The 12,056-nt window shown below is 36.6% G+C and overlaps 1 protein-coding gene across 1 annotated transcript in view; it reads right to left on the reverse strand.

Annotated features, from left to right (window-relative positions):
* Nucleotides 1–12,056, reverse strand: part of POLN (DNA polymerase nu) — an 87,645-nt gene that overhangs the window by 44,510 nt on the left and 31,079 nt on the right. The window contains exons 15-17 of the mRNA XM_063401178.1: nt 8,005–8,062; nt 6,444–6,521; nt 5,906–6,020 (exon numbers count right to left, since the gene is read on the reverse strand). Coding sequence (XP_063257248.1) covers nt 5,906–6,020; nt 6,444–6,521; nt 8,005–8,062 — 251 coding nt within the window. The remainder of the gene's footprint in view (nt 1–5,905; nt 6,021–6,443; nt 6,522–8,004; nt 8,063–12,056) is intronic.

Below are 12,056 nucleotides of genomic sequence, written 5' to 3' on the forward strand. Positions count from 1 at the left end.
TTGGATTTTACAAAATCAGATCTCAATGTGAAACAGGAGCAACTAGACCACTATCAAATTCTCCAGCCTTCTTTCAAACACTGCCATGAGCGTAAGCATTGCACGCAACTGACCTAAATCATCCTTTCATTGGTATAATCAGAGTAAATATCACCCTTAAAGAGTATCCACTAATTACCTTGTTACTTTAATTCACCATCAGTAGTTAATGTGTACAGGTTAAATTACAGTTCAGAGGTAGAAACTGATACTTTAAAGAGAATGCCCATTTTCATACTGGACTGGCAGCAGTTATCAGATTATTATACCTTTTAATATACAACATATCTGTATATTGAACTGTCTTAGAGCTATTCCTCTTCTACATAGTAATATGTAAGCACTTTTAATAAAAATTATTTAAATTTCTCTACTCTCCTATTCTTTTTGCTTTTAGAATTTAAAGAGAACTCATTGCATTTGCAAAACTCATTGCAAACTTTTTGTGTGTTCTCTGATTCATACTCTTTGATTTCCGTACTGAAAAAGAATTAAGAGTACAACTGCTTAACAATGCTATCTATTAAAGGCTTTTTTTTGTGAGGCATAAACCAACTTGGGTATCATTACTCTGGATCTACAGATAATCTATAACACAGAATATATGACAGAAAATACCCAGGTAATTTACCACTGCATGGAAAAGTTTGTGCACAGGGCCAATTATCTTTCTGCTCTCACACAATTGAAAATACACAGTTTATAGCAAGCAATAAATTCATGCTTGCAAGCAAATCATACTGTAAGCAATTTACTAAATATCTTTCTTAATTTCACCCCTTCTCAAATAGCAAATATCTTCTAAAGAAAAGGTGTATTCACCATGAGAATGTAACAGTAAATCAATACAAACAATCTAGAAATATTATTAAATCCCAGAGAAGTAATGTGGTCAAGAAAATGTTCTTTGTTTCACATGCTAGCATTATCCCTAGAGACTATAAATCACCTGAGTATTCCCTTTCCTAAATTTCTGGATATAGGAGTATTGGACTTTCACTTCAATCCATTGGCAACAAATCTACTTACAGAGTCTTTTCCTCTGAACCTCTTGGTTTATGAGGATATAGAGTCCACATGTTTTACCATCTTAGTTCACAGTTATAATATGGAAAGAGAAAAAATGGTCTCATAAATCTGCTAGGCCATTTATGACAGACACATCAGTGTTCCATTTCAGGCTTGAGAACATAAAACATAAATACAATTTGCAGATATTAGGAAAATCTGTAGCAAATACTGGATCACAGTGACAACATCTTCAAGCTTAAATTGACTAAGCTTGTTCAGAGCCATAAACAAAGAGTTGCAGGCTGCCCTCAGGACCCTTGATGGAGGGCATCACTGTGCTCTGCTGGATACAGCTGAACTCGTCACTGCTGGAGATCTCCAGTTGCCTGAGACATTCTAGAGTAACAAAGGAAAGGGCTTATCCAAATATTTTAAGTATGGATTTATGCTCCAATCGTTGGAACTCTGAAGAAGTACTATCCCAATTCAAAAAAGCACTCAGGCAGGAAAGTAGCCAGAAGTCAGATAGGATGAAACCCCATACTATGGTGTGCTCAAGTGCATAGCTAAATCAAGAATCTTTTCCTGGTTTTTGACTCATCGTGGTCAATATGAGTATATACTATGATGGAGGAATAACAACCTACTGAGAAGGGTGACAAAAGAACAGTTTGAATGAAATTGGTAGTCATTACACCTTGAATTAAGAAATTCTGGAAAGATGTACCTAAAAGACTAAACTTATTTTTCAGCATTTATTTTTGAAAGTGGTTTTAAGATATGCACATCAACACCATTTTAAATACCATTACTTCTTTTTCATTCATTTTGTAAAAGCTGAAGGAGTGAGGGAAAGTTCACACTGAGGTTTGTTGTCATTTGAATGTCTAACAGCAGTTGGGTCTCTTGGCTGGTCAGACAGCTGCCAGGACAGCTCTCGTCATCTTCAGCACTGGGATGATGATTTGGATTAAATAGGATTATGACTGTCATGGGGCATCAAGGCAACACAACACAAGGTGAATTTGCAGGTAGCAAGAATCCATTATACCATTAATTTTTAAAAGTTTAGGCAAGCCTAAACTGAACTATGTGTTCAGTGTGTCATTAATGTAATGGACTCTTGGTGTTGTAATAGCAGGTCTTGACCTGTCTTTAAGGCTTTTTCTTTGTAGGACATAACAGAGGATTCACTGAGAGATAATTTTGCTAATACCTTATGATCCTCATCACAGGAGAACAGGAAGAAGAGCACTAAGCATATATAAGTGAAACTCTCTAGCTTAGTTTTAGTTAGGTAACTATGTCAGATGACCAGAAAATATACTGGCTGTCCAAGGCAGAGATGAACAAGCTGCTCTAGTGGAAGATGTCCCTCTCCATAGCAAGGGGATGGACTAGATGATCTTTAAAGGCCCCATCCAACACAAACCCTTCTGTGCTTCTGTGGTAGTTAACTGCACCTTGTGATAGTTTTAGCTGGATAGCCACTTCAACACAGTTCTGCCAAAGAGAACACACAAAACTTCAAAAACTCTCTACAGCAAGCAGTGTCTCCAGCAAACAGCTGAGCTCAGTGCAGGGAAGCAGAGAGTGGTGGAGCTGAGTTACTCCTGAAATGAGCTGTCTCTGCAAGCTCACCAGGGCAGCACAAGGTCCCAGCCTGGCCAGGAGCACTGACTCTCAGTGGGGTTGGTGGTTGGGGTAGTGTGCTGCACATGACTGAATTTTAGCATGGAAGTTAAATTAATACCTCCACTCAGCCCTTTACCACCATGTACAGACAGTGTGGGCTGACACACACTTAGGCATCTCTGCCTGCTCTGCTGACCAGAGTAAAGAAATGTTTGTATGGAAATATGAATGATGTTTAAAACAGAAACACGGATCCAACAGAACTCCACGAGAGACACATCTCTAAGGCACCAGAGTTGGGCTGAGTCACAGCACAGAACACCGAACTGAATTATGAAAGGCAAGCTTTTATACAGAAGAGATCTTAATTTAATCAGAAACTCATAGAGTTCACATCTTTGCAGAAACTGCCCACCCATGTGTATTTCCTGCCAAATGCTATAAAAAGCCTGTGAAAGTTATTAAAAAAGCTGGATTTCAGATAGAAGGGTTTAGTCTGAAGAGCAGCTGAGGAAGGGAGTTACGTTTCAGTGAAGAAGCCATGAAGTTTAGAAAAAATAAGTGAATAAACAGATATAAAACTTGGCTGGACTCTGGAGTGTGGCTCAGATTTCTATCCAATAATGTATTATTTTCTATTTATGATTTAATATTCATAAGTCTAAGGATTTTTAGATACAGAAAACCAGCTAAAAGATCCCACGTGTCATGCATTCAGAAGCTGATACGCTACTAGATACCAAGTTAATTTTTTGTCTTTGGAGAGTGAGCTTCAGAAACAAATCCATTCTTTATATCTCTTAGAGAAAAAGACTTTTTTTTGTAAAGGTTTTTCCAATTGTACAAAATCTCTCAGGAAAGATTTACAAAAAGTAACAACATGCCATTCCTTCAAACAGAACAAAACATTTGCTATGCCCTATTGGTGTATCAGTTGCACATATTTTAAAGGATTAAGATCCAGAGAAAACCAGATGACCAAGAAGAGATAAAAGATTTGTTGTTTATTTTGTTCTCATAACTCATTCTAATACCAGTGAGTAGAATCAACTACAAGAAAGCCAATAGACTAATTTTTGGCCCTAAGGCTCTGTTTATCAATAGCAGACTATGAGAAATGAATAAATACCTGGAATGAGAAAGCATTTGTGAAGCCTGTAATTTTATATCTTCTCTTTGGAGCCAAAAAAATTCAGGACAACATTCAAAAATCCAAGACGAGTTCAGCAGGAACTGGCCCAACAGGAGGAATTCAATTTGTCAGAACAAATACAAATGTCTACATTTAAACTGGCCACCCCAGACCTACTTTGTTCTCAGTGGTGAGAAGTCAACACTTTTATTGTGCTATTTATCTTATTACACAGGGCATATCAGCAGTTGGCCAAATGAATCTCCAAGCATGTGACAGATGTCCAAGGTTAGATGAGATTAAACACGCCCTTTGTGTTTCTGTGATTCATAAATCATCTAATAGATTTAATAGAAAGTTTCTTCCAAGCATTAGCTTTACAGAAGCCTAAGAGAAGAGTCAGCAGAATCATTATGTAATGATTTTGTAGACACACCATGACAATTCTGTCTGATAAAAATATTTGCCTGTAATATTCTGTTAAATTTAAAGTTACCGTGTAGCAACTGCAAGAGGTTGACGGCTGCCAAGAGCCATGAGATTGCTGAATAGAATGGTATTTCTGGAGTCCTGCCCAGAGCTGAGACAAAATTTGACTCATCTTCATGCACACATTTCCAATAAACCATCAATCTAAAATAAGGATTTAACTCCATCATGAGGTTCTAGCGATATCATGTTAGAGCTAAGAATTTATTACAATATCAAGAGAAGCTTCTAAGAAACTCTCAAAGAAAGGTGATCTTTCCATAGATATATTCAATGAAATGTTTGTGTGGTCTTGAGTTTCGTTCTCCCAGAATGCACATGCCTCGAGCTCAGATTCAGTTGTTGGTAGCAGGATAATTACAATGTGAGCTCCAGTTTGGTTTTCTGTACGACTTCAGAGCATATTAACAAATACGCCCCAGCCCTGGATGTGCTCAAGGCAGGGTTGGATGGGGCTTGGAGCTACAGAAGAAGGTGTCCCTGCCTGTGGAAGGGGGACTGGAACCTGATGGTCTTTAAGGTCCCTTCCAACCCAAACCATTCCAGGATTCTAAGGTCCTGTGAACTATGGAATTTGTAGGAAATACCATATTTGGTATTTAGAAACTGAAGGATGAGAATTGAGCTCAATCAATCATAGATATTTTTGCTTTCATTTTCAGCTAACAAACTTTCAACTAAAATGGAGATAAAAAGTTAGAGGAGGAGACAAAGAGAAAATAAGGAAATTGCATAATATTTATATGAACTTCAGTCTGTTCAAACAGCTTTATGTTAGAGCATTTTATTTAATCTTTTTCTGACCCATCTGTTGAAACAATAAGTTTCTTGACATCTATCCTGTCACTTACTGAATGCTCATGCACTTTTGAGTACAAGGGAGTCCCAGTCTCAAGTGAGATTTTTAGGCATCACCATGATGCAAACAACCATGTAAAATACCTTTAACAGGTAAGTGACTAATATTCCATCTTTTTTTGACAGCTAATCTTTTAATCGGCATACTGAAGAGATCAGTAAATAATTATACAGATAAGGAATTTTTTAAAATTATTGGGGTAGTACTTTTTCCAAGTCATTCCAGAATAGGGAAGCACTAAACCTTATTAGTTCAAAAGAAATCCCATAAGCTCTAGTCTCTGTTTCTTAAGTATATGTAATTTGATTCCAATACTTCTATTGGATATCTTAGTAAATTTCAAAAATGCTTGTACATTTACTGAGAAAAGCTGTTCTGCCCTTTTTCAAATGGATAACCTCTCTAACTGCTGCTCTGGATTTTTAAAAAGAATTGGTTAAAAAAATGACAAGGAGAAAGTTATCAGCAATCACTGTTCACAATAGATCATTACACCAGCTTTAGCCACAAGGCTCACACCAGCCAGTTGGATTGCAGCATTTTGATATGTGGTAATTAACCACACTGGAGAAGAAAAGGCTCAGAAAGACAGAAGGGAATTCATGGTGTTAAAATAGTAAGAACAATAGATAGTATAATAAAATACTTTCTTCTGTTATCATTATGCAATAATACAATAGCTTAGGTTATACTTACTATTCTGTCTAATTACTATTAAAATATGCAACATTTACTCTTACCACTGAGAAGCCAGTGTAGTGAAGATATCAGTGATTTCAGGTTCTTGGAACAGTTTCAAAAGTTCTGGTTCAGATGATAAGTCAGCAAGGATCCTTAACTCTATATGGGAAAAGTCTAGAAAACAGTGTTAAAATGCATCTATTGCTCTAAAATAATAAAAACCCCCTGCATTTTAACCAGACTATCACAAATTAAAATGTAAGCCTGGAGTATTCAATTACTTCTTCATGCTCAAAAAAGACAGATGTCTATAAGAAGCTCATCCTGAAGATGTTATATTCCAGCTAAGGATCACAAAGTGTCTCAATCCTTCATTATCTTCATGTGTCAGCTAATCTCATTAATTTTGTTTCTACTCACAAGGCTTAAACATCCTCCACTTCCAAAGCATAGTAAGGAATACATATCATATTACAATATTAATTGTTACTAAGGGATTTGACAGCCTTGTAAAATATGTCATCCAAAGGAGAGGGGAAAGAGACATGACAGTGAATATTAATATGTATGAGAACAATAATTCACTCTTTCTCTTACCTGCTGCTAAAAATGTACATCCTTTTTTTGAAACAAACAATGTTCTTGGGGAAATAGTTATTACGTCCTCTTCTTTTCCTAGAGAGGAGATACACATTTAAATCCCAAACACCAGTTCAAAAACACTGTGCTGCAAACCATAGGAGTTTTTATACCAATTACACAGCTAACACCACAGAAATGGCAATGTAAGCAAACTAGCAGAGCACCAAATGCCAGCATAGCAATTATTTCACTATATCAATCATGTACAACTTTATCTCCACCATCTTTGTAGTACTGTTTACTTCCTTTCTCAAATCCAAACCTTTCCCTAAACACAAGCTATCAAATATATACAATAACTAACATTATTCACATATCACTTAATAAAGAATACTTTCATAAGGAAATTTACTTAAAAATAAGTAAAAATATGTATTTTTGTATCTTTAAACATGCTGCAGCAATGTATAAATAACCAAATTCTGAGTTACAGATGGTAAGGGAATATAATATTTAGAACATACAGCTGTCATAGGCATTCAAATTGTACTGACAGAAATCCCCAATAATATCATGAAACACTAACACAAGGTACTAGAAACTGAATGCATCCAGGGAATATCACTTGACATAGTGCAGGGCGAGATGGTGGTTTGAAATGCAACAGAATCTGGACAGCATAAAAAGGGAAGAAAATAGAAAAAATGTGCCTTGATATAAGAAAAGCTCAGAAACATTTTTGAGAAGCACATAAGATCATCAGCAAAATCTCTAGAAGGTTTCATGTGCTACAGTTGTGCCCAGCACCTCAGGTTTATGCTGCCCCTGCTGACATAGCTTTTTATAGCAACTTTAAAAAAAATAAAAATTACTCATGTAGATAAAATAAAACTACTGTCAAAATTTTACATTATCTTCCATAGTCTCCTGTTTAATGACCTGTATTATTTCCAACACAGGGAGTGAATGGCTGTGAAAAGGCAAAGCTTGCCCTTAGCAGAGAACTGAGCACCACATTGAGCAGAACTGCCCAACTGTGGCTGCAGGCACTCAAGGAGGAGAATGTGTGTTCCAAAATCTCTCATATTTGAGCCTGCTACTGTGGGTTTCTCTCTTTATCATCTGGCTCATGCTTTTATAGACTTCACTTTGATTCTCTCTGAACCATCTGCCTTAAATCCACTTCTGTAATCAAAACCAACACATCTGACTAACTACTGGCGTTTAGTTGTGAGTATGATTAAAATGACCCAGCTTAAACATTGACTCAGGCAGAGCCTTATGAGCTGGATGCACACAAAATCATCCCTAGGTATTTAATAGGCATAATTTCATTTGGAAAAAATGAGGGAAACAAAAAACCTAAAAGCTTGTAACTATTTAAATCAGTGCTGAAACGCCAATTATTTTTTCAGGAACGACCAGAAAAAGTAATTGGTTTAAAAGCTAATGTATAACAAAACATCAATCATCTGATATTTAATGCTGGACCTATCCATTTGCTTCAAAATATAATACCACTCAGTAAAATAATTAGATAAAACTGCCTTTTCATCTTAATAAAAACCCAGTTTACCTTTTATGTACTGCTTCTTTGTAATTGTAACTGGATGTTTAGAGATACCTTGAATGTTCTACAAACAAAAAGAATAAAAACACTTAGTAAGTGCAAGTTTATGAAAACATGTTTAGGAAGAGTTTACTACCAGCATTAGTGATACTCGTACCAACAAGTTTTTCCCACATAATAAAAAAAAATAACCACTTTGCCTTCCAAAGGAATCTTCACACTCTGCATCTGCAGACACTTCAGAATACTTGCTCTTCCATGAAAATTGGAAGCTTCTAAGAACAATTACTTGTGGCCTTTCCAAAGCATAATCTCTGGATGCACCATAGAAGATAATTAGCAATCCAATAAAAATAACTTTCTTCTTATTTTAACCTGTGTCTTTTAGGTCTAGTGTATTATTTCTGAGAAAAGAATACATGTGAATCTTGCCTGTAGGCTAAAGGAACTGAATATTCTTCAGCCCCTTGGATTTTTTCTAGTATATATTCCTATTTGTTTGAAATGCATGGTAAAATAAATAAGGAATGCTGTATTGTCTACAGCACATCAGTCCAGGTTAAAAACTAGAGCTAATTTTATCAAACAACATACAGGACTAGGATCAGCAGCAGATTTTTTTTTTCCAAGATCTGGATTTCTACACCTCCAGTAAAGCATCAAACATGCACATGACAACTCTTTTCTGTTATTTGTGTCATTATGCCTCTTTATCTAAAAAAGCAAAATATGACAAGAGAATGTGTATCAAGCTCTGATTTTGTCATTCCGTGTAATTAATTTGCAAGTGGTTCAGGAATTAGAAGAACATACTAATATTATGTAATACTGGAAGTTCAGAGAGTGGGAATAGTACTATATAATTTCCAAATCAGAATGATCATTTTCTATGCAATTTTCAACTCAAAAATTGTTATTTTAAACTTAAGAGGGAGGGATGTAATCAGACAGCAAAAGCTATTGAAATTTAAAGCAGAAGCAAAAGAACAAAACCTCCAAACCACAACAGTACCATTCCTAGTCTTAGTACCACCCTTAAAGATTACAATTAAATGTATTAAAGTTGAACACCTGCCACAGCACCCTACAGAGAAAGATAGGAAACTACCACATAACATACAGAATATTTTCACAGCATGGATAAAAACTAATAACACGCTCTCCATACATCAACACCCAGAAGAAACTCTTGCCAACTGGAATATTTTATTCTTTAGGTTCCAGAAACATTTAAAAAAACAGTTGTAGCAATACTTATGGTAATGCCTATTCTAAAATCATTTTTTGAAGCAACTAGCTATTTAATCTGTACATAAAACTAACACTCCTATTGGCAACTATTGATTTCCCCCAATAACAAGCTGAGGAGAACTAGTGCTAATTTGTATGAATAATATGCAGTCTAAGTGGCCATGGCATCTAGTAGATCCTCAGAAATTCAGAAAATTTAGTCCTTTTTTATGTACCTGAGTATGAATGAACGTGGGAGCCTAATTTTACATACATTAAAAAAAACATTTTAATTCTGACTTATAGAAACCTTCTAACAGAGGATGTAGAGAGGCTTTTCATTCTGCTCTGCACTGGTATTGTGACATGTACTTAGTCAGGTAATTTCCTGCACAGGTTAAAATTGTTTATAGTTATTCTCACTGATATTTTTCCTTGTCTCATTAGCTTCAAAATCCTGAACAAAGGGAATTAAAAAAAAAAAAGTATTTCAGAATCTATCAACAATGTAAAAATCAATCACTACATTGCTATCTTGTTTTCACTTAGAGCTCATGTACAAAGTCTACTTTCAACGCAATTTTAAAAGTGGTATTAATAATTCTGGGAAGCACTAGTAAGTAATTACGAGTGCAAAATGTCTTTTCACTTGTAAATTAGTTAACAACTCATAATTTGACTAGATCTTCAGGAAAGAAGTAACTCAAGAAACATGAGAGTTGTAATGCTCATCTTTAAGCTATTGGAATAGTTTAGCACATCCCTTCCATGTAATTTTAGATTAATTAATTTTAGGCAAGTTGGTGGTTTACATGAGCTGTGTAGAATCCCTCTACAGGCAGCAAAGACAGGAATCTCCTGAGGATAGTTCAACCTATCTGTATAAGACACAGACTGACAAGTTCTCCTAAGATTCCCCTGGAGGTGATGCATTCTAAGATTTAGATCATCAAATTTGATGAGATATATTTACTCTTGATATTTAAAGGAATAGAGAAATAAGAAGACAATATCACAAGAGTCTTCCAAATATCAAGTTTTCTTCTGCTTGAGTCAGGTGACTGTTTCACTGTATCAGAGGTAGAAAACTAATGTGGCTTGAACACATAATTATCATCACTTTGGGCTACATAATACAGACTGTATTTTTGCTTTTATGTGTACACTTCAAGTATTTCTGCAAAACCTTCACAGATCCAACCCGAGATGTGAATGCTACCCCTTATTGTTAGAAAAGCATATCCACATCTTGTTACAAGTTACAAAGAAACAGAGTTGCCCTCTCTAGAAAATCATGTTGCAACAGACAAGAAGGAATGCTTGGAAAAGCTGGTTGTGGAAGTTAACTATTGTAATACTTCTCTTCATTGTTTCTGAGTGAGGGTCAAAAAAAAGGTTAAGCTATTCTAGTAGATGATTCACAAGAAAATCCTAGCATTATTAAAAATATATATATAAAAACAACATCGTAATCCAAAATTAACTTCCAGAGGTTCCAACTGAGAGAAAGATAGATGAAGCCAAAATCCCAGCTTCAATATGTCTAAAGACTGTGATGATCAGGGGACATTTCTAAAGTAAGCAATTGTCACTCCCATCTTCCACGAGGACAAGAAGGAAGATGCAGAAAACTACAGGCCAATGAGTTTCTCCTCAGTTCCCAGGAAGATGATGGCACAAATAATCCTAGAAAATATCTGCAAGCATAATAAAGTCAAGTAGATGACCTGGGGTAGTCACCATGGATTTAAAACATGGAAATCATGTTTAACCAATACCAGCCTTGTGCAATGCAGTAACCAGCTCTGTGGATGCAGGGAGAGCAGCAGATGTTGTTTACCTTGACTCCAGCAAGGCTTTCAAAACACTCACTCATAAAAGCTCAGAGAAGCTGATGAAGTACAAGTTAGATAAGTGGACAATGAGGTGGAGTGAAACCCAGCTGAACTGCAGGTCCAAAGGGCTTTGGTGAGTGGCACAAAGAGCAGCTGGAGGTCAGTCACTACTGCAGCAGCCCAGGGGCAAATAAGGCCCAACAGCTCCACCTATGACCTGGATAAACAGGACTGATGCAACCTCAGCAAGATGGGAGGCAATCCAAAACCCTGTGGAGTGCTTGACATGTCAGATGAGGGATTCAGAGGGACCTCAGGCATCTGGAGAAACAGGCTATCAGGGTCCCACAGAGTTCACAGCCTGGAAAGCAGCTCTGCAGAAAATGACCTGTGGATCATGGTGAAGAACAAGCTGAACATAAGTCAGCAATGAGCCTTTGTACTCAGGAAGGCCAACAGCATCCTGGGCTGCATCAGGAACAGCATCAGCAGAAGGCCAAGAGACTGATCCTTGTCCTCTACTCAGGATGCCTGATAGGAGCACGCACAGAAGATGGAGCCAGGTTCTTCTCACTGATGCCAAACGACAGGACAAGAGGTGAAAATCAGAAACCATTACAGGAAATTCCATTTGAATGTAAGAAAAACTTCTGTGCTGTGTCAGTGGTCAAACACTGGAACAGGCTGCCCTGAGAAGTTCTGAAACCTCTACCCTCGGAGATATTCAAACCCTCAGTAGACAATCTCCAGCTGTCCTGACAAGGAGGCTCAGAACTGATGGACTCTGGATGTCTCAAAGCCTCACAAATACAGCTTCAAGCCTCAAAAAAACAATGCTCTAATCCATAAGGAAAATCACTACATGCAAGGAGAGTAGAATTATCAATGGACCAACACATAACCAAAATCAAACAAATAGACAGTTTCCCAGTTTTATGAGTTTCTCCTCAGTCAGTTAAACTCTGTTGAGCTTTCTATTTTTGGTATCCAAAA

The sequence above is a fragment of the Prinia subflava genome, chromosome 7 (assembly GCF_021018805.1).
Source record: "Prinia subflava isolate CZ2003 ecotype Zambia chromosome 7, Cam_Psub_1.2, whole genome shotgun sequence".
Classification (NCBI taxonomy): Eukaryota; Metazoa; Chordata; class Aves; order Passeriformes; family Cisticolidae; genus Prinia; species Prinia subflava.